We start from the raw sequence: 25577 nt of genomic DNA, 5'->3' as shown, positions 1-25577 counted from the left end.
TGCTGCTTTATTGAAACTTCTTCCCCGTCACACACAAAGCAATTAAACAAGGGGGTGCTGGCGGGGAGCCTCTTACACAGCCCTCTGCCTCTGAACCCCCCTCTCAGACCCCAGAGAACCTGCCTCCATAGCCCTATTATCTCCACCTCGGGATCAGCTCCCTCAGGAACCCCAGCCTACAGGGAAACAGGCGAAAGAGGGGGTGTTGGGACCCAAACCTTCCCTTCTGCCACCACCGCCACGAGCGCCCACAAAGAGTTTGCCGGCTTTGTGATTGAACTAACACGTGGATTTAGCCCAGCCAGCGGACCTGCCTGATGTCAGGGCTAAATTGCTGCTTAAGCACAAGCATTGGGCAGGACGCAGGTGCCTCTGCTTGAATTGGCGACAGATGGGGCCACCGCTGCAGGATGGTAGCAGCTCGCTGCCGGACACGACCACGCCGGAGGCCGCCCTTGTCGCGGACCCCACCGCTGTGCGACTACGCTGACCATGTGTGGCCGACCGTTGCTGATGATTGTCTGTCTTCAGCAAAAACAACTGTGTGTTTGTCAGGACAGCTGGATGATGGAGACAACTGTTATTTCCTGGAAGTAGCTGCTGGATGACGTTTGGCAACTGCCCGAATTTTCGTTTGAACTAACAGTCACTCAGCCCCTCGGAAGTACCAGATTGACCAGAGTGGGCAGCCAGGTATTGGATTCAAATGAAGGGAATGGTTTGGGGCTAATTTGATTTTTATTGTTATTATTAAATTTTATCCCTGCTTTGAATCGACTGGTAGTTGGCTGTCCATAATTGTTGAACCCAGTAATTTGAAGAAATCAGACGTATGTATTTGGTGGGGAGGACCCAGGGACGATGACTTGGCCGCATTGCCCTGGGAAGGGACAACTGTCTAAAACCAATGCAACGGACTGTGGCGGTCTGACTGAACTGGTTCTCTGCACTGAGAAGTGTGCTTTTCATTTGTTGGCCACATGGTCACACGGGTCAAGCTGCAAGTTGTTTAACCAAACCCACTGAATTGGGAATGACGAATGGTTTAAACAAATGTTGGGGCTGATCACAATAAGCCGAGGGCTGTTGGACCGAATGTCCAAGGGACTCAAGAAGTCTTTCGGCCTTAAGTTGACCCAGTTGTGAGCATCTCCCAGGCCCCATGGGAAAAGCAGGCCAGCGAGGGGGACACAAGCGGGTTGTCCTGAGGTCAGCCAGGTGCTTCACCCCCGCTGCAGGGGCCACCAAAGCAGAGAAGCGGATTGCGAGACAGCTCCGCCCCTCCCAGCACAGGGCTGGGGCCTGGCGGGCGTCACACCTCTGAGTATGGGGGTGGTGCTGGGCCCCCATCTGGACTCTTGTACGGTAGAGAAAGGGCTTCCTCGTAGGATGGCAGGACCACCTGGGAACAAGAGAGATGGGGACTGAGGACCGGCCGGAAGGAACCAGATTCCAACCTGGAGTCAAGGAGCTCCAGCCCCCACCTCTGGCAAAACGGATGATGGTGATGACCAGCACACCTTGGGTACTTCCTACGCTAGACTGCATGCCCGAGACAGGTGCAGTGTCTATTGCTATAGGGGACAGACTTGCCTCTGCCTGTCCAGTTTCAAGCCCCCTTATGGTGTTAATGATGCACCATTTTCCCTGGGAAAACATTCTCCATCCACATGCTTTCAGAAGAATTGGTCCCACCCCTCAGATCTGGGGTGGGACATGCAATCTGAGTGTGGCCACTGGAAGTAGAACTTCATCCTCCCTGGCTAATATCATTGGTCTGGGGATAAGCTTGTGACCCAAGCTGGTCCCTCAGACATGCTCCTGGGCCTTTCTGCTGGGGTTGCTGAGAGGATGTGATGTCAATCTAGGGGTTTTGGCAGCTATTTTTCCACCATGAGGAAAGGGTGGCCTGAAAATGGAGCCCATACTGAGGAAAGCAGAGTCAAGAGAGGATGAGATCACATCCAGGTGTCACAACTCAGCCAGCCTCCGTGAGCCAGACCTACATTGGACCTTCAGGTTCTGGGAGTTAATAAATTCCCTTTTTTCACATAAGTCAGATTGAGTTGGATTTCTGCCACTTGCAACTGAAAGTGTCTTGACTAATACAATCCCCATTTTACAGATGAGGAAAGTCACACCAGAAATTTAAGCCAGCTGCACTTTTCCCATCATGTGTCCAATGAGCTGCTTCTAAGTGCACCTCATCTCTCTACCTAGAAGGCCCCTTCCCCTTTCCCAGCTAACTTGTATCAACTGGCAGTCTAAGACTTGATCAAGTGTCACCCGTTCCAGGAAGCCTTCCCTGATACCCCAGATGAGGCCAGGTACCTCCTCTATGCTCCCATTTCCCCCATGCTTCATGCTTCATTGCAATCAGATCTCTGTGTCTGGATTCTCTGTGGGCTCTACACTCCCCTAGGAAGGGGTAGCATCTCAGTTTTCTTTGCACCCCCAGGGTTGGATACAAAGCCAACAAAGAGTAAGAGGCAGAAAATGGTGAATGCATGAATGAAGGAATAGAATCCTAGACTATCAGAGCCGAAAGAGATCTTCACATTTCTTCCAGTCCAATCATCTCACAAAGGGGAGAAACCACAACCCAGGGAGGGAGAGAGACCTTCCCCCAATGACCCAGGGAGTGGCAGGGCTGGGACTTGACCCCCCACGGGGCTCACCTTCTGCAGCATCTTGGAGCAGTTCCTCTCCTCGGCTGAGTTCATGTACTTCATGAATTTGTAGCATCTCCACACGCACTTGAACATGTAGACCTGAGAAACAGCCAGATCAGACCATGCTTTGCTGACTGTTCTCACTGCCCCAGCAGGCCTGGGACAGATGCTGGGCACTTCCTGGGCAGCCCCAGCTCAGCCCAGAAGGCAGCATCTGGCTGGTCCTGGTGGAGGGGCACCTCACCTGCCAGTCCCAGGTGTTCTGAAGATTGCTCTTTCCACTAACTTGCGTGGAAGGGGGCTCTGGGGAGCTTCTGCAACCCCCTTCCACCAGCCTCCCTGGCAATGGTCCTGCAAATCGTTCTTCTCCACCCCCTGGGGCTGGAAGCTCACTACCTCCTGAGATGGCCGGTGATGTTTCTCTTAACAGTGGATAAGCACTGGGGGGATTTTCAGGGTGGGGAGTGAAGCCCCCAGGGGCCTGTTCAAGGAATAATAGCCAATAGGTCTCTCTCTGCCCCCAAACTGCCTCCTAAGGAAGGAGAGTGGGTCCTGTCTTCGGGAAGTTCTCTTGTTTTATGGAACCCCCATGATGGGGACGCAGGTGGCAGAAATAAATAAAATGAATTATAAAAGAATGAAGTAGGAGGCAGGTGGAGGAGGGTGGCCAATGATGCAGAGTGAGGAACAGAGAGAGAACTCCCCCCAAGGGGGATAAAGAACTGGAGGGGTGGGGGAGACAGCTATGCAGTGGGCCTTGGGGAGTCGCTGTCCAGGAGGGTGTATGACATCAACCCCTCCCCCCCCCCGCACTGGCTCCCCTAAGCCTTCAGGAAAGTTCTCACTGCACTTCATGGAAGCCCCTGTGCTAGGCCCGTCCTTTGAGGGAAGGCTCAGAGGAGGGAAGTTCCATTTGCAGGCTGACATTAGGTGATGGCATGAAGCTGCCCAGGGCCGCCAGTAAAAGGAGGCAGTGACGTCCGGTTACACCCACACACAGAAAGACTGGGAGGAAATGGGCCCAGGTATCAGGAGCACTGGTCTCTGAGTGGTGGTGGGTGGTGAGCTGATTGCCTTATTTCTGCTCATATGTAGTTTCCAAATTTCTACAATGATTCTATGTTACTTTCACAATCAGAAAAGAACACTCTTGAAAGCCCTTCCTTCTGCTGAGTCGACATCAGCCTCCCCAGGGCTTTGGGACACAGGTTCCAGTGCTGGCCTCTAGAATCCCCATGAGCATCCTTTGGGTATTTGGAGACCCCTTGAGTCACCTCTTTCCAAGCCGAATTGCCCTGGTTTCCTTGACTCCCTCAGATGGCAGAGGGTTAACACTCTCCAGTCTGTCATAGCTCTCTAAGAATGGGGACCTGACATGGGACTCTATCTTCTGGGCCTGACCACCTCAGAGAAGAATAAAACCATTCCCCTCCCTCCTTCACATCACCATACCTCTAGTAATATGACCTCAGGACCCATCTACATTTTGGTGCTTGAATCATATAAAGCTGTGACAGGGGCAAAGCAATATTGAATCTGTCGCTTTCACAGATGAGACCCAAGGCCCAGAGAGAAGTGACTCGAAAGACAACCACACAAAGCTGGCAAGGGGAGAGCTGGGACTCACATCCAAGACTTTCTGAATCTGATTTCAGACAGAACAGCTCCTCCTGCCCTGAATCAGGGTCTCTCTGGGTTGCACATTAAGTCCCTGACACCTGAACGCAAGTGGTCCTCACAGATCCCCTCCCTCTCAATGGGGTGTCCCCAAGGATCCCAAGTGGGGTCTAAGGAGCTGGTGTGGGAGGGCTGGAGGAAGGAGCCAAGAGCAGGGAGGGCAGCAGCAGAAGACAGTGGAAGACTTCCCTGCCTCCTAACAGTCTGATATGGAAGGGCCTGGCGAGCGCGGGCTCCCCACCCTCCCCGGAGCCATGCTAGGGGGACTCTCACCTTCAGGATGAGGACAGCAATGAAGGCGATGGAGAAAATGATCATCATCTTGATGAACTGGCTGTGAGCCACACCCTCCCGGCTGGGGAGGTAATTCTGCAACAGATTTGGAGGCTGCATCAGTGCCTCTGTCCACAAGAAACTCTTCCAGCATCCACACGTGGAAGGATGACACAGCCACTGTCCTGGCTGACCCCTGCCAGGGCCCTAGGAGGCCGGCACTACCTACCATCAGCCCCCTGTGACAGGCGAGCAAACCAAGGGAAGCAGGTGCAGCGGATATCCACCCAGTTGGCTCTTACCTGGCTGGAGCCCCCGGCCCCCAGCCCCCAGCTGCGGTGGGCCCTTCTCTAGAGGCTAGGCTCACTGACAGAAGCGCCAGGTCCTGACACACGTGGGAGGCACGCCCCAGCCGTGCCAGCAAGCCATCTTGGGAGTGGGCCCTCCAGACGTAGTCAAGCCCTTGGTGTCCACAGCCCCATCCCCATCTCTGGGGCGACCTCATGAGAGACGCTGAGTGTGAACGACCCAGCTGAGCCACTCCCAAATTCCTGGTCCTCAGAAACAGTGTGAGATAACAACTGTGTATTGTTCCAAGTCACTACGTTTGGGGGTAACTCTGATTTTCATTGATTCAAGAATCTCATCATGCCTTAAGAGTATATAGAGAATTGAAACATGAACTTCACAGAATCATTTACTATATGGCCACAATAATTTCTAATGTTGAGAATGAGATTGTGGGTTGTGTTTCATTTCTGTTGTGCTTATGCACACTTTGGAGTGAAATACTAAATCCAACATTAAACCAAAACATGGGATTATATAAAAGGCGATGCAAAAGGCTCTTCCTGAACAGTTACATTATTTTGCAAGGTTGATGTGTGGGAACAAGTTATATAGGTAACAAGTGAGCCTGGGAATTACCCATCCTGTCATTTCAGAATATTTTTGTAGTTTCTTATGTGTTGTATGTGTGGTTACTCTGATAAAATTATACCATATTGGGGAAGGAAGGGATAATTATATACTTTAGTGGTGTTAATTTGGAGATTTGCAAAAATCTGAGGACGCATCTTTATAAAGACCAGGCTATTTTATCACTGATCAAGGGATGTAGATAGAGGACCTGGGGAAGTCGGACAGTTTTCTTTAGTTTTATGGTGTAGTCCCCTAAAATTGTACAGAGAAGCCTCGGGGCCATCCTGAGATGTGTTGAGTGCCCCTTTCTCCATGCATAAAAAAATGGAATTATTTCTGCAATGCAATTCACAGACCAGGGCTCCCTCTGGGATCGGGCAAGGCCGTCCCCAAAGTCACACGTCCGCCTGGCTTCTTCCCTTTGCCTCACGTGCTCCTCCCTCTCCTTTTCGAGTGTCTTCCTGAGAGGTCTCCCTCAATCAATCATTTACACAAGAATCCTCCTCCCAGGCTCCACCTCTACGGCACCCAGCCTAAGCACAGAGGCACAGAGAGGGGAAGCAGCTTGCTCAGTGCCACACAGCCCGTGATGGGGGCGGGTGCCTGGCCCATACTCACCATGTGGTTCATGACCTTGAAGTTGAGATAAGTGGGTACTTCCATGTAGGAGCTGCAGAGGGTCAGGATGCTCAGGCAGAAGTCAAGCAGCTGCAGGGTCATCAGTGGGACCTTGGAGGGGCCCTTGGGAGGGCAAAGGCAGGAGGAAGGAGACAAACCAGCAATGAAGCCCTAAACCAGAGATCCCCAGGCTGTTCGAGAGACAGTCAGCCAGAGACACTGGGGACTTTCCAACCCACAGGACCCAGAAAAAAACGGATGCCCAGTTTTTAGACATTCCCGCCGAGGGCTGGTAGCAAGACCTGGCCTCCGACCAGGATCTCCTAATGCCCAGCCCTGGGCCAGCAACTCAGTCTCTTCTAGGACAACAGTTAAGGAAAGTCTGAAAAGTAACTTTCGGGGAGCCGAGTCAGGGATTGGCACCTCCGTCACGGGCATCTGCCCTGTGGATGTTCATCGTTGGCTTTAATCGACTTATCTTCTTCCTTCTTTACTTGGTTACACAGGAGGGATAAAGCAGGGGCTGGGCACGGCAATGGGCACGCGCCCTTCCCTGTAGTGTAAACTCACACGTGGCTGGTATTTGCCGGGTGCCCACAGCGTGCCGACCACCCTGTATACACTGTCCTTACTTCATAACCGTGACACGTGGGATGGCGAGCCCTTGCAGGCACATTTTACAGAGCAAGAAAGTTGGCATGATTTGATGGGGCTCAGGCTCATCAACGAGGGAGGGGCCCAGGGGACAGAGCCCCTGCCACCTCCCCAGGCTGGCCGGCTGTGGGACGTGGGGCAGGGCTGGGTACTCACAACCCGGCTGCTACGGGAGGCGAACTTGAGGTAGGCGGGCAGCTCGATGTAGGAGCCCAGCAGGGTGAGCAGACACAGCAGGAAGTCCATGATTTGCAGGGACAGGAAGGGCAGCAGATACTTCTCCCGGTTCTAGAAGACAGGCCCAGCACTGTCACGGAGTCCCCAGCAGCCTGAGGCCCCCACGCGCCCCCCTCCCCGGCAGCTCCATTCCCTCCCTAGGTAATATGGCCCTTTCCCAAATCATCCCCTCGTGGCTGGGCCAAGGTCGTTCCACATGGACCCACATGCCTTCCCCTGAGGGAGGTTCTGGGATGGGAAGAAGGTAAGACTCAGGCCCCGAGTGCCAGGCGTCTTGGTGTCCCAGGAGACACGGGGAAGTGTCCCCCTCTGCAGAGATAAGTGCTCCCAGGCCTCCAGAAGCAGGGTTTCAAGAACCCAACCAGGAAGGGCTTTGTGTCCATTTTACAGAAGAGAAGGCATCAGAGAGGACTTCCTAGAGGTGGGGACGCTGAGGCCAGATCTGGGAAGAACCACAAGGGAAATGGGCAGGGTACTGGAGACAGAAGGGCCAACATGAGCAAAGGTCCAGTGGGTGGGGGAGAGGGGAAGCCCACACGGCTTCAATGGTGGGACCCTCCTCTGTGTGGGCCACTCTTGGGGTGTTCGGTCATGGTCGGAGGCCCTGGGAGGCCGAGGCTGAAGTCCCTCTCCTTCAACTTCAAGCAAGTGACTACTGTGACCAGTGTGAGTGCACATGAACCCACCATTGGGGACAAAATCACAGAAGAGGTGGTTTTGTGGTTTCTCATGTGGCTGTCTCAAATCACTCAGGAGTCAGCCAGAATAGCCGAGACTCAATCTCAGGGTCTTCTGGGACGCCCTGGTCCACTTTTCCAGCTGGACCATGCCCGTCTCTGCACGAGCACCCAGGACCCGCCCTGCACAAGGTACAATCACTCCCTGGGGCACAGAGCTTCCGAAGGGTGCTGTTAGCTGAGGGGGTGGTGGGGGCAGTGCGGGCAAGGTGGGCACATTCCAAAGCAGCCCCCCATCCTTCCTTGCCCCGCTCTGCTGGCCTGCGAGTGCCAGGCCACTGGCTCCCCGGGGAGGATGCTCTTGCTGAGTCCTGCTCCAGGGGCTGTGTGGTGAGGCCCTGGCTTCCTGCCTCCCGGGGCCAAGGGACAGACCGGTTCCTCTTCACAGACGGCTGAGCCACAACCTGTCTCGCTCTCTCTCTCTCTCTCACCAGCTAGCTGGGTGGAACTGAGCCAGATGCTCCCCTAGCTCTGGTTCCTCTCACTGATTACGAAACCCACTGCTTTCTCCCCTCTCCCCACGCCTCGAAATGACCCTTCCTCTTTTCTCTATCAACATTCCCTGCTTGCATTTGCAGCTTCCAAGCATGTGGGTCACTGGCTAGTACAACAAAGTACCCGTGTGCACACCCCCACACACGGAGGCTATGTGTTAGTAGGGAACCAAGGCCTCCAGCCGGAGAAGCCTGGTGTGGAAACGAGGCTTTCCAAACTGTAAGCAAGCATGAAGATCTCTAGGGTGCAGGGGGCGTGGTCTCCCAAAATACCTACCTCCCACCCTCTTGGCAGCCAGGGCTGCCCACCCAGTGGGTGTGAATAGGAGGGGGGGCAGGAGGGTAGCTGGGGCTCCTGGCCAGCTCCCAGGTCCTGACTCCCATTCCCCTCCCCCGACCAAGCCCTCACCTTGACCACTCCGATCAGCAGGCTCAAGCTGATGACAAAGAGCATGGTGATGAGCAGGAAGCTGGAGATCAGGTTGGCTGAAAGGCAAGGGACAGCAGTGAAGGGCCCGGAGGTGTCCCCAGGACCCCACGCAGGTTCCGAGGACCACATTTTGGGAACCATTGGGGTGGGGGCTATGACAATGAGGAGTAAGCCCAGGCCCTGCCCTCCTGCTGTTCTCAGTCTTGGGGGACTACAAAGACAGCAAACAGAACATTTCGGGTAACATGAGATGCAGGGTGGGAGGATGGCCTGGGTCTGCTTTAGCCGGGGTGAGGCTGGGGAAGGCTTCTGAGGAGGCAGCCTGCGAGCCGAGTGACCAGAAGTCCAGGCAGCTGAGACGGGGCTGAGCTCCGTGTGGTTGGCACAGCAGGAGCAGGGAGCAAGGGGCTGCTTCGAGACGGAGCCAGAGAGGCCAGAGGGGCGGGATCCCACCGTGGGGAGTTTCTGTCTTACTCCAGGGTGATGGGCAGCCTGCTGTCACCTTCCTAAGCTGGTTAGGTTTGCAAAGCACCTTTCTCTCTGCTCTCACACCTGGAAACTTGGATGGGGACAGGTCTCCATTTGCAGAGGAAAGACCTGTGGCTCAGAAGGGAAGAGGCAGGGCATCAAACCCCAGCCAGTCTGCCCAGAGCCAGGGCCCCTCCCCGCACCTGCCCCTCCCACTCCCAAGTCCCCCCAGGACCTACCGAGCCTGAGGTAGCCCGTCTGCCACACCTTGCAGGACGCCTTGCCATGGACCACCTCCACTGAGTGCTCGATGAACAGCAATACACTCATGATCTGGAGGCACACAGAGCATCCGTCAGTGGGGCCTGCACAGCTCCACCCCTGCCCCCTCCCACCCTGGTGACGGGGCAGTCCAGGGTGGGGGGGCTGTGAGGAGGCTCCTGGAGGAGACAGCCGGAAGGCTGGGTCCATGGAGCATCCTGGATAAAGTGTGGCCTGTACAGATAAACGGCTCAAGCTCCTTCTTCCTTTTCCCAGCTGTGTGAGCTTGGGCAAGTTACTCAGCCTCTCTATACCTGTTTTCCCATCTGTAAAATGATAGTGCCTCTAGCTACCTAAGAGGGTTATTATGAGGAGTAAGTGAGGACATCCCAGGAGAGCACTTAGAACCACGCCAGGGTCTCAATAAAACAGTCACTCTGACTACTGAAGGTCAAGGTTGGGGGGGCCTGAGGGCTCCCATCAGTAACTGGATCCCTCTTCTGCACCCCCTTTTACAACAACAGCCTTTGGGCACTATAGGATCTTAGTCACAGCATCTGAGCATCATAGAGCCTCAGGTTCTTGGAATTATCAACATAGGCCTGGCAGCACCTGATCCGTGACTCCCCAGGGAGCCCTGCCAATCCCATCCCCCATGGCCCCTCAATTTCTCCATCTGCAAAATGCAGATAATAATACCTGTAGTGGGGCCAGATGGAATAATTCACTTAAGGTACCTATGCTCACTGTTATGATTGCTATTATTCCCACTGGACTGTAGGTTCCAGGCAGGGAAGGCTTATGTCTCTCTTGTTCACTGCTCTAGCTACTATATTAGATGGATGGATGGATGGGTGGATGGGTGGACAAATGAATGTACCCCATCCAAATCTGATGGGCCTGAGTGTTGTAGCCCTGGTGACAACCGGAGTCCAGCCATAAAACTGCAGTTTGAAAGGACCTTGGAGGTCACCTTGCCTGTGCCCTCCGCCATCCAACACAGGACTCCTGTGCCATGCAGCCTCTATTTAAATACTTCCAGCCAGGGGAACTTACAGTCTTCTGTGTGTCCATGTCCTTGCAGCAAGCCTTCTGCCCTTCCCCTACCACTGCACACTATTCTCCAGGAACCATCTGCCCGCACTGAGAATCACAAGACTATCTCCTTCCTTGTAGTGGATGCCCTACCTCTTTTAATATGGCCGAAGTTTACATTGGCTTTCTGGGTGGTCCTGCACTAGTAACTCATGCTTAGCTGACAGGCAACCAAATACCCACCATCTGTTTTTCCCTTGCTGACTGTGTGGGGTTTTTTTTTAGCTCAGACAAAGGTCTCAATTTGTCTTCCTGCCATGTTACAGTCCGTTCAGGGGGCACAAAGGGACAGCACAGAAGAGTGATGAAGAGCTGAGCTCCAGAGTCAGACAGAGATGGATCTGAATCCAGGTCAATATGTGACCTTGGGCAAGTCATTTCATCTCTCTGAGTTTTGTCATCTGGAAACTGACAATCACTGGATTTAGTAAGGAATAAACTGCACTGTATTTGCAAAGCACTGAGCCCGGGGCCTACAGTGGGTGCTCAGCAAACACAATCTGCTTTTGGCTGCTGTGAGCTTACATGGGGTGATGGAATGTACCAGGAGCAGGTGCTGGGGGGTGGACAGCAAGCTCGCTCAAGCTGCCCCCTCCTGTTGCAGGGTGAACCAAAACAAGCTTTGTTTCACCAAAAAGGTTGAGAGCAGCCCCAAACGGAAGGCAGATGCTGTGGGGGCTGTGGCTGGCACCCACAGGAAAGAGCCCCAACAGAGAAAAGCCACTCAGCCCCTGAAGCCTGAGGCTCCAGCCCCTGCCCTCCCCAATTTCACCTTTAATGAGGGAAGGGAGAAGGGAGGCAGATGACAGGTTCATCCAGGACAGGACAGGGCACCCTGAGAGAGGGTGAGCTCCCCACCTGGGGGGGTATGCAAGCAGAGCACAGATAAGATGCAGCTGTGCTTAGAAGGGCACATGAGTATCTACCAGGTGTGACAAGAGAAGACTTTGGCAGTTCCAAGAATCCAGAATTGTCTGAGATCTGGAACGAAGCTCAGAATCAGACAATCCCAAGCTCCAGTTGCTTAAAAGAGCCTCTGCTTGTTTGATAAGCTCAGACAAGTTAGGTGACTTGCCCAAGGACATACAACAAGTTGAGGACAGAGTGGAGACTGGAGTCCAAATCCTCCAGTGGTCTCCTGGTGCCTTTGCACACACCCCACTCCCCAGAACATCTCAGAGTCCCCGCTAGCCCGTACCCCAGAGGGTGTAGGTATTTTGATCATGCACCTATGTCAGCAAAACCTTTTGAACACATCCTCTATATTTTTTTCTTTCAAAATTATATGCATGTGTTACTGTTCTGGTTATTACAAACATCATAACACACACAAACACAAATCCAGAAGTTAATAAAGAATATAGTTGAAAAATATGGAAATGCTAATATTGTCCTCCTAAGGCCCCAGCAGTCATCTCAGGCATCACCCCTCTTTGGAGACCAGTGCTAACCCACAGCTGTCCCCAACCCCTCAATTCAGGCCCTAAACATCTCTCACATCCGCACCACTGTGCCCATGATCCGGCCATTAGCGTCCCAGCTACCGTCCCCCTACCTCCCCCACCATATCCTACGATCCTGAGAAGGGGAGAGAAAGGGAGAAAGCTTTGTACACCCTGACCAAGGTGCACTCCCCTCACCATCCCAACAATCCTCCCAAACCCAACGGAAGGACTGTTCTGAATACTCCCACCCCCGCTGCACAGACGAGGGAAGCAAGGCTCAGAGAGGTCCAGTAACTTGTCTGTGGCCTCCAGCCGGTAATGGGTAGGGCCAGGATTCAAGCCCAGGCCAATGGGCCCTAGACTGGATGCCCTCCACTGTCCTTCCTGCACCTCCCAAGCTCTGGCCTCTGCCTGAAGCCTGCCCGCCTTCCCCACCCCCATGCCAGGGCCCCAGCAGAGTCAGAGGGGTGCCATCTCTTCCCTCCCCACAGCTTGTTCCCAGAACAGCAGGTTCCAGAAGTAGTCCTCCTTTTGTAAAAACCACCTGGGTTTAAAACTAGGCTCAGCTTTTCCTCCATTTCTACCTTCACAACAGTCCGGGAAGGGGAGGGAGAGAACTCTGTCCCCATTTGCCAGATGAGAACCCTGAGGCCCGTAGAAGGCAGGCACCAGCCCCGAGTCTCAGAGGCAGGCAACCTCAGAATCGGCCTCAGACCCTCTGCTGGCCCCTAACCTTCGGCAGAAGACACAGCCTCAATCCGGGAGAAAGACAGGAGTCTCAGTTCCCTAGAAGATGGAATGGAGAGGAACTGACATTTATTGAGTACCTACTGTGTGCTCAGACCTGCACACACAGGCTTACATCACAGTCTCCCAAAACCCTGCAAGAGAAGCAACACTTCCCCCATTTTACAGATGAGAAAACAGAGGCTCAGAGAGGAGAACTCACGTGGCCTAGCAGGGATCTGAACCGGGGTGCCCATGCTCCGAGGGTCTGGGGCTCCACCCAGGGCTGAGTGGACCCAGACCCTGGTCTTGCTAACCATCTGCCCACCCTCCCCAGGCAGCTCTGGACACGCCCTGCTCAGGAGCCAGCAACTGGGGCACGAGGCCACCCACCCTGCCTCTCGGCTGTGTAACCCTAGCCAGTTCCTGGCTCCACCCTGCCTTCAGTTTACCTCCTCTGGCCAATGAGGAGAGGCACCCCCCTTTGCACCCAGGGCCACTGGGATGATCGAACTCTGCAAACTATGGCATCTCACACCGAGGCCTACCAGGGTGACCCACCCAGAGCTGGGCCCTGCTCATCAGAAGGCCCTCACCGGTCCACCCACATCCCTAACCAAGAGCCTTTGTAGTTCGGGGAAAGTACCTGGCTTACTTGCAATGCATGCTGGGAGAGGCCCGGAGCCCCCAGGTTCCAGATGTCCCAGGTCCCTGGCCCTCACCTGCCCCTCACCTCACCCCCATCCCTGCCGGTACCGACCGGGACAGAAAGCTGCCTTCTCCTGTGACCCACGACCTCCCGGGACAGGACAGGGCTCCTCTCCTCCCACAAGCCCGGGAGACAACAGCCACTACTCCCCCACCCCACCCCCACCCCCCAGCACAGCGTCTCTCACTGCCTTCCCTCTTCAGAGGGCAGAGTAGAGCTAGGGTGTGTGGCTCGGGTAGTCCTGGGCCCAACCCAAGCTCTGTGTCCCTGAGCAAGCCACTGACCTCTCTGAGCCTGTCTCCTCACCTGAGAAATGGGGACAATAACCAGACCTGCCTCGTAGGGCTGCTGTCAGGTCAAATGACACGCTGGCACAGAGCCAGGCATCCAGCAAGGGCTCCATAAATGAATACGGTAGGCAGCGTTCATCAATCTGTGTAGGTACTCAGTCACTCCTGTTTGTTCACCCAGTAAATACCCTCGGAGCACATATTGGCTCCAGGCCCTGTCCAGCGAAGCCACTGACCCTGGCCTGGCCTGCAGGTGTCACGGTCCCCGGGGGAAACCACGGGTGACCGGTGTGTTCAGAGTCACAACAAGGGACACACAGAGGGCTATGGGTCCCTGATGAGGGAGTGAGCACCACCGTCTGGAAGACTCAGGGAGGGTTTCACAAATAGGAAAAGTTTGAACAGGGTTTTGAAGGATAAGCAGGAGTTTCCCAACAGAGAAGAGAAAAAAGCATTCCGGGAAGAAGGAACACCGTATGCGGAGGCCCAGAGGCTGGCAAGGCAGACCCAGGGAAACCCGTGGGCGGGAATGCCTCGCCCTGAGGGAGGGGATGTTCCCAGTGCGCAAGTGAGACCCAGGGAGATGCGGTGACCAGCCCAAGTTCACGCAGGAAGTCTGCTGCGGAACCAGAATCAGCCTCGGTCCTGACACCGAGCCGGGGCTCAGGCGACAAGACCACATCGGTGCTGACCATGCTCAGCCCACCCCGCCGTCACCCCTGCTCTCCATTCCCCTTTTGTACCTCTTCCCTCTCCTTCTTCCTGCTTTCAGTTCCCATTCCCATCCCCAGCCTATCCCTTCTTTCTCAATAACAAACACAACCTCCCAAAGCTCAGCAATGTGGGAAGTGGCCAGGAAGCCGGGAGAATTTCTTTGGGTTGCCTGGTGGTTCTGAGGAGCAACCAACAGCTTGAGCCGACCTAGAGGCAGCAGAATCAGGGACGGCAGGAGGAACGGGGGCGCTAGTGAATACGGCCGGGCCGGAACGGCGGCGGTGCCCCGGCTGAATGTCACGGACAAGATGCTGGCCGGCTGGGGCTGACGGTGGCTGCCGTGCTGGGACATGGGGGCTGGCGGTCATGCGGCTGGGTTTGGCGTGCTGGTGACTAATGATGACAGGGGCAGCAGTAAAGGGGTGACCGTGGCTGAGGCAGGGTGATGGATGGTGATGGACGAAAGCCCAGTGGGCATGCTGGGAAGTGGTAATCGACTGCAGTGGTAAAATGGTCATGACTTTGCTGCCGACGGTGACATCTTGATATGATGGCGGTGACGACAATCGTGGTGATGGTGGTGGAGACACGAACGTCCCGATTCTGGGGCTCAAACACCACTCTCCAGTCCAGGAACGTGGGCCACCCTCTCGGAGCCCCGGGGGCTTGGGACCCACCCTCTCAGAAGCAGGCGGGCAGAGCCCCGCCCTCTGAGATGCCAGGGGGCACCCTTTACTGAGACCCACTCCTCGGTGAGCACCTGCTAGGTGCCAGCCAGTGCAGGGCCCTTTGCTAGCCTTCCACTTCATGTGCTCCTGGCAAATCTATGAGGTCAGACGGTCCCCCCACTTACATCGGAAGAGAACGGGGGCCTGGGTGTGACTTGGCAGAGGTTGCACAAGGAGCCAGGCCCGGGCATGTCCTCAACCCTTTCCCAACAGATAATTCAGTTTGCAAAATGGGAAGTGGGTCCCAAGTGCACACCCCTTCCTGACCCCCGCCCCTTTCCAGGACTGCTCCACCCTGACCCTGTGTCCTCCGGCTCTGATGGCCTAGCGACCCAAGGGCTGCTGCACACTTAAACCATTATCATCATCATCATCTCATCATCAGACCCTCCCTGAAGCTCAGCCGCCCACTCTGTTTTCCCTGGGGGCCCCTGGCTTCTCTGGGAGGAGGATGGGAGAAGAGAACCAGATACATCAGCGTCAAGAGGAAGCTCTCCTCCCCCACCCCCTCCTCTGCCACCCCATACTTCCTGTGGAGGCTTATCAAGGCAGCTGGGTGGGGGCCATTCCCCCACAGCATCATCTCCCCAGCCACCTCCCCAGCCAACCCCGGATATCATCTGCCGGGCCCTCCTGGAGGAGCCCAGGCTCAGCTGCAGCCCCTGCGGGCTGCCCTGCCCCAGAGCCGGGCCCCCCCCACACCCACACGGAGGCTGCTCCTCCCTCCCACCCCTGCCCCCTCCACTATTCACTGAACCCTCCACCTGGCCACTTTACGTCTCTGTGCCTCAGTTCCCTCATCTGCAGAACGGAGAGAGGGATCCACCCCCTCTCGAGGCTGCCTCGAGGAGCCGATGAGGTGACATGTGTCTGCTACCGAAGACGGACCCACTCAGAGAGACCCACTGACCAGCAGAAGTGCTTCTGTGTGGACACCAAACCACAAGCCCCCCACGGCCATGGCCACTCTATTTGTAACAGCCCCAAACTAGAAGCAACCCTCCCGCAGAAGGACAGGCAAATACACGGTGATATATTCGCCCAATGAGATACAATGGTGGGTGGTGGGGGAGATGAGCTGGCCACACGCCGCAACCCGGAGGAAGCTCACAAACACAGTGCTGAGAGAAGGAAACCAGACACAAAGGAGCACCTGCTGTGTAATCTCATTCCTGCCTAGTTCTAGAACATACGTTGGAAGAGGCCAGTGGAGCGAGGGTGGTGATGAGAAGGGGGCACGCAGGGCCTCTGGGTCTGGTCTCGTCCCATTTCTCAATCTGGGTGAAGGTTACATGGGTGTGTTCACTTTGTAAACAGTTCATCAAGATGTACGCTTGTGATATGTAAATTGCGCATCAAGAAAAGGTTTGCAAAAGTAAAATAAGATAGAGATTAGCAGGCACTTACTATGTGTCAGGAGATCACAAAGATAAATCAGGCTTCCAGGCCTCCAGGCCAGAAGACAGGGTCCACGGGGCCCCAGGAGTTGGGAGTGGGGAGCTGCCCTGGGACGGGGGTGAATTTTGAGAGTTCGGGGTCCATGACTAGGGGCTTCAGGAAGTCTTCTGAGAAGCAGTCAGTCTTAAAGTTTTCTCCCAAAGGGCAGTGGGATGGGTGTGTCAGGCAGAGGGAAGGGCAGGAGCAGGAGCAAAAGCAAAAGTGGGCGAGCCCCTTGGGGCGCCTGGGTGGCTCAGTCGTTAAGCATCTGCCTTCGGCTCAGGTCATGATCCCAGGGTCCTGGGAGGGAGCCCCACGTCAGGCTCCCTGATTGGTGGGAAGCCTGCTTCTCCCTCCCCCACCTCCCCTGCTTGTGTTCCCTCTCTCGCTGTCTCTCTCTCTGTCAAGTGAATAAATAAAAATCTTTATTTAAAAAAAAAAAAAGTGGGCGAGCCCCATTCAGGAAACTGCAAGAAGTTGGGGGGGATTGTGACTTGGGGGTCATCCATGTGCCAGGCACCCAGTGGGCCCCCAGGAAATGGTAGCTGCCGCGTGGCTGGGCTGGTGGAAGGACCTAGAAGACATGGGGGAGCCGGTGGTTTCACCGGGGCGTGGCTTTGGGAGCAGCAGAGCCAGGAGAAAGCTCTCCAGGCAGAAAAAACAGCTTGTCCAAAGGCGGCGGGGAGCTCCCAGAGAACACGATTCAGATGGCGCGTGCCTCAGTTTATCGCCCTGTAGCATACCAAGTGCCATGACGTAAATAAAATCTTTAAAAAGGGGTGGACGGCGCCTGGGTGGTTCAGTCACTTAAATGTCTGCCTTCAGCTCGGGTCATGTCCGGGGTTCCTGGGACCCTGCTTCTACCGCTCCTTCTACCCCTGCCCCATAGCTTGTGCTCTCTTTCTCGCGTAATCTCTCTCTCTCTCAAATAAATAAAAAAATCTTTAAAAAAAGAAGAAGAAGAAGAAGTGCCACGGCAGGAGCACCGCATGGGGAGTAGCTCGCTCTGGCCCAGGCTGTCTGGGCAAGCCAGCGTGCCATCCTCAGCGACCCCCCCAACGCACACACACCCCGGCACGTGACAGCCCAGCAAGGCCCGCCCTCTGCCCTCTGCCCTTTCAGACCGGCCCCTAAGAAAGAAGACAGGATGGCAGGCCTTTCCGTGAAATTCCTGGCCCAGTGAATCCCAGGGGCCTCTGCCATTCCATGGTTGGTGGGGGGGTGCCCCTTTGGGGGGGTTCAGTGTCATTCTCCAGGCTTGGCCCAAACCCCCATCATCCTCCACTTCCTGAGCATCTGGGGAAACACCCTGCATCTAAACCTTTCCCATAAACCAGCAATTCCCTCTTTACCTTCGGAGCGAAGCCCCCCCATGAGGGCTACTGCTAAAACCGCTGGGCACTCGGCAGAGGCCAGGGCCTCCTCGGGACGCCCTCAGCCCTTCGTCCTCACCTCAGCCTTGTGAGGCAAGTCCTGCTATTCCCACTTTCTCCCCATTTTGCAAGTGAAACTGAGACTGCGTCTTTGCATGTGGGCTCCACGTTTCGACGAGCCAGGCCCCTTGGATCTTACAGGTGACCCCTACCCCGTCACTGCCAAGAAGCGTGCCCTCCCCACCACGGTCTGGGCCACGAGCAAGACCGCCAGCCTCTCGTTCTTTATCCACCACAGGCTGCCAAGCTGACTGGCCTCTCCAAGCCTCTTTCCTCTTCTGCCGAATGGAGGCTCCAGGGTTCACTGCCATTTGTGGGGTGCTCATGAGGTGCTGGGCGTGCCTCCACCTGGTTTCCTGTGAGTCTCAGAATGACCCCGCACTTCGGCGTCACTGGCCCCCATTTGCCAGGAGAGGAGATTGAGACTGGGGGTAGGGGAAGGATGCCCTGGCTCACAGCAGGGCTGCAGGCTGGAAGCGCAGGGAGCCTACACCCTCCCCTGCGCAGCCTCTTGCTCGGCTTCCGGCCTCGTTAGGGCTTCTGGCTTCTGTGGCCCCTTTCCCCATAAGAAACCAGCACAAGCCCCGCAGGGAGCACAGAGTGAAGTCTGGGTTCTGGGTCCGCTGCCCTGGGCTCAAAATAAAAGCCTCACTTCCTAGGGGGCTCAGGGTCAGAGTGCTGACCAAGAAGCATCAGCTCCCCCAGACTCCACCCTCCAGCGGTGGGGCCCAGTCTGAACGGGAGGACCCCCTCCTCCCAGCCTGTGTCTCCCCTAGCCATGGAGCTCTGACGGCAATGGGTCCTTTCAACCCAGGTGATTCGTGAAGGCTGGGACCACCGCCCACATCCCATTCCCAGAAGCCCCTTCCTTCCCTTCCCTTGGGCCTGAGAACCAAGAAGTGAGGAGAGGATGAGGCCCAGCCTGGGGCCTGGCCTGTCCTCACCCACCTCACAGGGCAAAGACCTCCATCACTCAGCCCTCCAGGCCTGCTGCCACAGAAAATGTTCTACTTTGCCCCCAGGGGACCTTGTGTGCAGGCCCCAATTGGTCCAGTGGGTCCAAGGGCCTCCTCAAGTAGCTGTGTGGGCCTCCAACATTTTATAAGTTAGAAGGTGGGGGCGCCTGGGTGGCTCAGTCGTTAAGCGTCTGCCTTCGGCTCAGGTCATGATCCCAGGGTCCTGGGATTAAGCCCCGTGTCGGGTTCCCTGCTCCGTGGGAAGCCTGCTTCTCCCTCTCCCACTCCCCCTGCTTGTGTTCCCTCTCTCGCTGTGTCTCTCTCTGTCAAATAAATAAAATCTTTTTTAAAAATAAATAAATAAATAAGTTAGAAGGGGTGAGGAGTGTAACTCAGTTCCAACTAAGGCCCCTGGGCCGTGGCACCGGGGAGAGGCCACAATTTCCACCCTACCACCCCCCCACCCCCGCCGGCCTCTTCACACCTTCAGGAAGGGCACAGACCACACGGAGGCATCAGGCATGAAGGCAGAGGCTCTAACAGACTTTCATCTGGGGCTTTCCCCACCTGGCAGTTGGGGCCTATTTTTAGGCCCTAAACAGATGAGCTTTCAAAGGTGTGGTCTGCTCCCCCAGCCCACTGTGGGCCCCAGCCGGCAGGCCCTCACTCCAATGGGGCCACATCAGCTCAATACCTCAAAGCAGTCATCCTTGAGGCAGGGACTCCTGGCCCCAGGTAGCAGATGAAGAAACTGAGGCCCAGACGGCAAAGGTGTCTGCCTGCTCCAGGTTACATCACAAGTTAGTGATGGAGACAGTGCTGATTTTCAATCCCAAAATGCAACAGAAAGGGAAAAGAGTCCGAGAAGGACAAATCAGGAGGGCTTCCTGGAGGAGGAGGCTTCCTGTGAGCTGGACCATAAAGAAGAAATGAAGACTGGGTGAGGGAAGGGCCTCCCAGACAGGCGGGCCACCCCCAGCCCTTGGGCCAGGTAAGGAATTCATTTGTTTGTTCACTGGCTCATTGCCCACACCTGTGTACTGGAAGGGGCGACCCAGGACAAGCCCTACCTCCCGGTGATCTGGAGCAAGCCAGGAACCTTCCTGGCCCCCTGCTTTCTCATCTCTAAAAGGAGAGGATTGGACCAAGGAGAGATCCATCTCGTGGGTTATGAAGCCTGAAAGAAATGAGGAACTCGGTCCAGCCTCCCCCACCACACCTCACAGCCATCCCTCCCTAACCCCCAGCTCTATGAACGTCTCAGTGTTCCTAACATCACAGGGCCTTTCCCTCCCCCAGGCTTTGCTCACCTCCCCAGCAGCCCCAAGCACATGCCCGCTCATCCTTAGCACACAGGCCTCCTCCAAGAAGCCATTCCTGAATCCCCAGTCTCCACTCCAGGACTGGGCTGAGGCCCCTCATCTGTGTGTTGGCATCGTCCAGCAAAGCCACTATCATGGCTCCCCTCGGGCCTGGAGCCCCCGGAGGCACAGGTCATGGACGTGTCAGGCCCGGACCCTGGCCCAGGGCTCAGCACAGAAAAATGAAGGCAGGCTGGAGAATCTATCTGCATTAAGGACAGATGCCTTTAAATAAGAGAGGTTGCTTTACTTTTTTTGTTTTGCCAACTTAAAAAGTAGTATATTAGAGCAACCAAATAAATAAAGTAGCACTGGATTATAACCCAAAGCGTAAAATAAATATCCATGTGTTTCTACTGATGTAAATAAATGAATCATCTAGTTTTAGAACAAATAAGGAGAACAGACCAATCTCCCATGAGAAATTCCAAATATCTCAAATATTAGGTAGCTTGTCTGCCCTCAAGAAATACCTCTCCACTCCTTAAGTGACCTTCTTCCAGAAAGGACAGTATGGAGGGTGGGGAGGGGGGAGGGGGGCAGTGGGGAGAAACCTGACAAACACGATCTTCCCCAGGTTATCAAGGTCACCATCAACACTGATAAGATATGTTGGGAGTCCACACCTTTGATAGGGTGTGCTGAGAATGGCCCTTCACCTCTGCCGTCTCACTCCCAATAACACTTTACCCAAGTCCAACCAAGAGAAAACCATCAGACAAGTCCCATTCGATGAATATTTGACCAAATGTATGATCAGTACTCCTCAAAACTGTCAATGCCACCCAAAACAGGGAAAATCTGAGAAACTGTCCCAGCCAAGAGGAACGTAAGGAAGCATGAGGATTAAATGTGACATGGTATCCTGGATGGGATCCTGAGACAGAAAAAAGCTGGGAGGGAAAAGCTGAGAAGATCTGAATAAAGCATGGGCTTGAGTTAGGGTATTGATGTGGACTCATCCATGTGACAAATGTGCCGTATTAATGTAAGATGCTAACCCCAGGGGAAACCAGGTGAGGATCGTACGGGAACTCTGTACTGTGTTCACAGTAGTTCTGTGAATCCAAAACCGTTCTAAAATTAAGTCTACTTTAAAAAGCAGTACATGCTCAGGGCGCCTGGGTGGCTCAGTCGGTTGAGTGACCGACTCTTGATTTCGGCTCAGGTCATGATCTCAGCGTCCTGGGACCGACGACCCCCAAGTAGGGTTCCCTGCTCAGTGCAGAGCCAGCTTGAGATTCTCTCTCCCTCTCCCTCTGCCCTCCCCGCTGCTCATACTATAAATAAATAAATAAATAAATAAATAAATAAATAAATATCATCTTAAAACAAAAAAAAAGTAGTACATGCTCATTGTACCAAACAGAGAGAATACAGGAGTGTAGAAAGCATTAGAGCTTTCATAATCCTATAACCCAGAGACAGCCAGCATCAACCTCCCTCCCTCCTTGGCCTAAAGCAGGTGTAAGCTTTTCATCTAGGCAATGCATTTCTAATGGAATTCTAGGCAGTAGGGGAGTAGTCAGGGAGGGAGATATTTCTGGGCAAAAGGGTCTTCTGGGGATTCTCCACCCCACAGTTGACTTAGGACGTACTTTGGGTTGCCAGACAAGCCAGGGCCAAAGAGTCCAATTTAAGAAAGTTCTCTGGGGGTGCCTGGGTGGCTCAGTCGGTCAAACGTCTGCCTTCAGCTCAGGTCATGATCCTAGGGTCCTGAGATAAAGCCCCGAGTCAGGCTCCCTGCTCAGCTGGGAGTCTGCTTCTCCCTCCTTCTGCTTCTTCCCCAGCTTATGCTCTCTCTCTCTCTCAAATAAATACATAAAATCTTTAAAAAAAAAAAAAAAAGAGAAAGAAAGAAAGTTCTCTGACTCCCCTACACATGCAAGTTTGAGTCAGAAATCACCCATGACCGAGGAAACCCTCTACACAAACCCAGCAGGACCTTGAGGGAGGCCCTCCAGCCCTTGGACACAGAAGGGTCCTCCCATAAGAAGGTCCCTGATGACCAATAAAGTGTAGCGCTGTCTTAGGACACCAAAGACCCAATTTAACCCTCCCCAGAGAGGCCAAGTCCAGGAATAGCTCTCAGTGTGTAGTTGTCATCCATGACTGGCTCCAGATGACAGCAATCTAGGCCATCGACACATCTGGACAGCAGCTTCTCTTTTTCCATCCAGATGTTAGAGACCCAGCCAGCACACCTGCCCCTCAGCCCCTGCCCCTTCCTGGGAGGGAGCAGAGGCTTCTCCAGACGATGACCCCCCATTGCAACCAACCAAGGACCCCAGAGAGGGGCCTGGGCTGGGCGTACAGCTTCCAGGCTTCTCCTCCATTCCCATGCCTTCTGCTCTAGAACATCCCTTGGCTCCCCATGGTTCACATTACAGACAGTGGTTCTCAACTGGGAGTGACTGTCCCCAGGGGACATTCGGCAACATCTGGAGATATTTCGGGTTATCACAACCCGGGGGTGCTACCGGCATCTTGTGGATAGAGCCCAACGATGCTGCTAACCATCCTACAACGTGAAGTTCAGTCCCCATGACAAAGAAGTCTCCAGCCCCAAATATCGATTGTGTGCTACAACGAAGGTCCACTCTCTTCAGTTTGTCTCTCTGAGCGCCTACCACCTCCCGCACCCCAAGCTGAAGCCTCCAGGTTGGTCTGGGTAGTGTCCCCTACACAAGCCACCATCCCTCAGCCTCTACCCTTCGCACACCTGTTCCTCCCCGTCCATACTCCCCACAAGCAAACTCTACACCTCCACCAATGGTACCACCTCCAAGAAGCCTTCCCTGATCACTTGCCCACACTTTGTCCAGCTCTGTGGGCAGGCACTGATATCACTTCACCACCTACAGGTGAGGACCTCAGATGGTGGGATCAAGAAGAAACCCCGGGGCGCCTGGGTGGCTCAGTCGTTAAGCGTCTGCCTTCGGCTCAGGTCATGATCTCAGGGTCCTGGGATCGAGCCCCCACGTCGGGCTCCCTGCTCCGCGGGAAGCCTGCTTCTCCCTCTCCCACTCCTCCTGCTTATGTTCCCTCTCTCGCTATGTCTCTGTCTGTCAAATAAATAAATAAAATCTTTAAAAAAAAAAAAAGAAACCTCAAGAGTCCCAAAGTCTGGGGTGTGCGGGACAGCGGCCAGGCCCACGCAGCCTGCATATGGACCCGGTCTGGCCAGCACAGGGATTTCTTTTTCACCTTGAATCAGTCACCGATACAGAAATATATCAGAAAATGCGGCATAAAAGCCTATGCTTCCTGCTTCCGTACTTCCCTAGATGTCAGAAGAGCAGCTCCCGGGCCCACATTCCTTGGTGGCAACAATCAGCAGAAGCAGAGACCAGTTTCCAGAACAGACCCAGGACGGGGCCCCCAGGTCAGCGCCGACCGTCTGCCCCACCGCACTCACTTCCGTGACCTGTCTGGCCCGCAAACAGGAGTTTGAACCCTCTGAACCAGTCCCCCTCCCCACCCGTCATCTTTCTAAAGGGAAAACTGAGACCCAAGAGAGAAAATCGTCCCAGGTCACACAGGCAGTTAGCGGCAGAGCTGGGGTCAGGGCCCAGGAGCCCGCTTCCCACAGGAACACCTCTGTGTCCCTCACTGTCCTTCGGAGAACATTCTGCAATCTCAGAGCTTGAAGAGGCCCTAAGGATTTGGTGTGGGGACAGCCAAGGTGCCCTTCACATCTCTCAGGGTCACTCTCACGCTGGCGGGAGCAACGCCCCAAACCAGCATCCTGGGGTCTGACAGCCGCAGGCGCTGCGTCTGATGCACGCTGATAACAACACGTCCTCTGCGGCCTGCGCTGCTGATGCGCCTTGTAGATGGGAACTCCCTTGATCCTCTCAGCAGCCCTATCAGAGAGGTGGTACTGTTTTCGGTGAGGAAACTGGGCTTCAGAGAGGTTAGGTAAGCGGCCCGAGGCTGCACAGCTAGGGAGCGGCGAGGCCAGGATTTGCACAGAGGCGTGGATCCAGAGGCTATGCGCTGACCGCTGAGTTGCACCACCCCTCGGACGGCCGGGCTCTGGCCGCAGCCCTGCCCGCGACAGGAAGCTGATGCAGCCAGGCTTAAGCAGCTTACAGCAGCCCACCACAGAATGCCAGATTTAGGCTAATTTTGAGGAAGCCCTTCTAGGCTCATGAGAGAACTGTTAACCACAGGCCCTCAGTCACCCTAGGAGGAAGGTGCCTGGGTCTGGGGGAGCTGGGTGTGGCTCGGAGTTGGGCAGTGGTGCGGGGGAGTGGTGGGATGATCTGGGCAGGACTGAACAGACACCCCAAGTTTCACCCACTGAGACGGAGCGGGGAGCCTCTGGCCCCAAGGGGCTGTGGCTCACCCAGAGTCACTCTGCATTCAGAGAAGCCAGAGAGGCTCCACACCGGGGCTATGCACACCAGCTCCCAAAGGGGAACCGCGGGGCCTCTCCTCCTCCAGAGTGTGGGCCAGGCAAGCCATCCTACCCATTAGCACAAGACCTCAAGTTTTCTTTGGTGGAGAGAAGGCAGTAGAGTGCCAAGCTATCAACAAGAGGATCCAGCCCCCTCCCTCCCTGCTAGGAGCACAGGGGAGAGATCCCCACCTTCCTCCCCACCAGTGGCCCCGGCCCCCCACAGGAAGAAGCAGGTCCGACTCCATACCCGGGCAACAGTCCCAGCCCACAGTTCTGCACACATTCCTGCCTTCCACAGCCCTTTCCCGGCTGCGTTCCATTTGAACCTTACGACTGCTATGTTGTCCCATTTTACAGAGGCAGAAACTGAGCCTCGGGGAGATGGGGGTTCCATTCGCTTGAAATGAGGCCCCTTCTCCCACCCCTGCTCCCCTCCGGAGGCAGCTGCAGGGCCCCCTGCCGTTTGACAGAAGGGGAGACTGAGGCCCAGGGCAGGGACGGGATCTGTCCAGGGTCCTGCAGAGAGGTGGTGGGCGGTGGTCCTCCCACGGTCGGGGGCGGGGGGGGGCGGGGGCCATCCGTAGGTCAGGGCCCTCTCTCTTACACACGTGCACACACACACACACACACAGGCACACACAGCCTCCCTGCGCCTGCCCGCACACTCACCACATGGTAGATGGCCAGGGCGGTGGTGGCGATGCGGACGTTAAAGCAGCAGCAGGTCTGGCGGGCGGCAGGCGCGCGGGGGGCCATGGTGCCGCCGTCCCCTGCTCCTAGGCACTGAGGTGGGGAGCCCAGCACCCGGAGCAGGGCAGAAAAGGGGAAGCTGCTGG

General features: G+C 55.3%; 1 protein-coding gene across 1 annotated transcript; it reads right to left on the bottom strand.

Annotated features, from left to right (window-relative positions):
- Positions 1-25577, bottom strand: LAPTM5 (lysosomal protein transmembrane 5). The gene is made up of 8 exons (XM_032389509.1): positions 25411-25577; positions 9421-9514; positions 8693-8769; positions 6972-7103; positions 6162-6284; positions 4623-4718; positions 2679-2771; positions 1-1402 (listed from the first exon to the last, which is right to left on the bottom strand). The coding sequence occupies exons 1-8, from the start codon at positions 25495-25497 to the stop codon at positions 1313-1315; spliced, it is 792 nt and encodes a 263-aa protein (XP_032245400.1). The 5' UTR covers positions 25498-25577; the 3' UTR covers positions 1-1312.

The sequence above is a fragment of the Phoca vitulina genome, unplaced genomic scaffold, assembly GCF_004348235.1.
Source record: "Phoca vitulina isolate PV1807 unplaced genomic scaffold, GSC_HSeal_1.0 scaffold2, whole genome shotgun sequence".
Classification (NCBI taxonomy): Eukaryota; Metazoa; Chordata; class Mammalia; order Carnivora; family Phocidae; genus Phoca; species Phoca vitulina.
This window is presented reverse-complemented; position numbering and strand designations above follow the sequence as displayed.

What these genes read in the sequence shown, in the direction of transcription:
- LAPTM5 (XM_032389509.1), bottom strand. Translation starts at nt 25,497, where the DNA reads ATGGCCCCCCGCGCGCCTGCCGCCCGCCAGACCTGCTGCTGCTTTAAC. An exon ending in GACGGGCTACCTCAGGCTCG is followed by an intron (nt 8,770 to 9,420) that starts GTAGGTCCTGGG and finishes CTTGCCTTTCAG; the next exon opens with CCAACCTGATCTCCAGCTTC. An exon ending in GCTCCAAGATGCTGCAGAAG is followed by an intron (nt 1,403 to 2,678) that starts GTGAGCCCCGTG and finishes TCTTGTTCCCAG; the next exon opens with GTGGTCCTGCCATCCTACGA.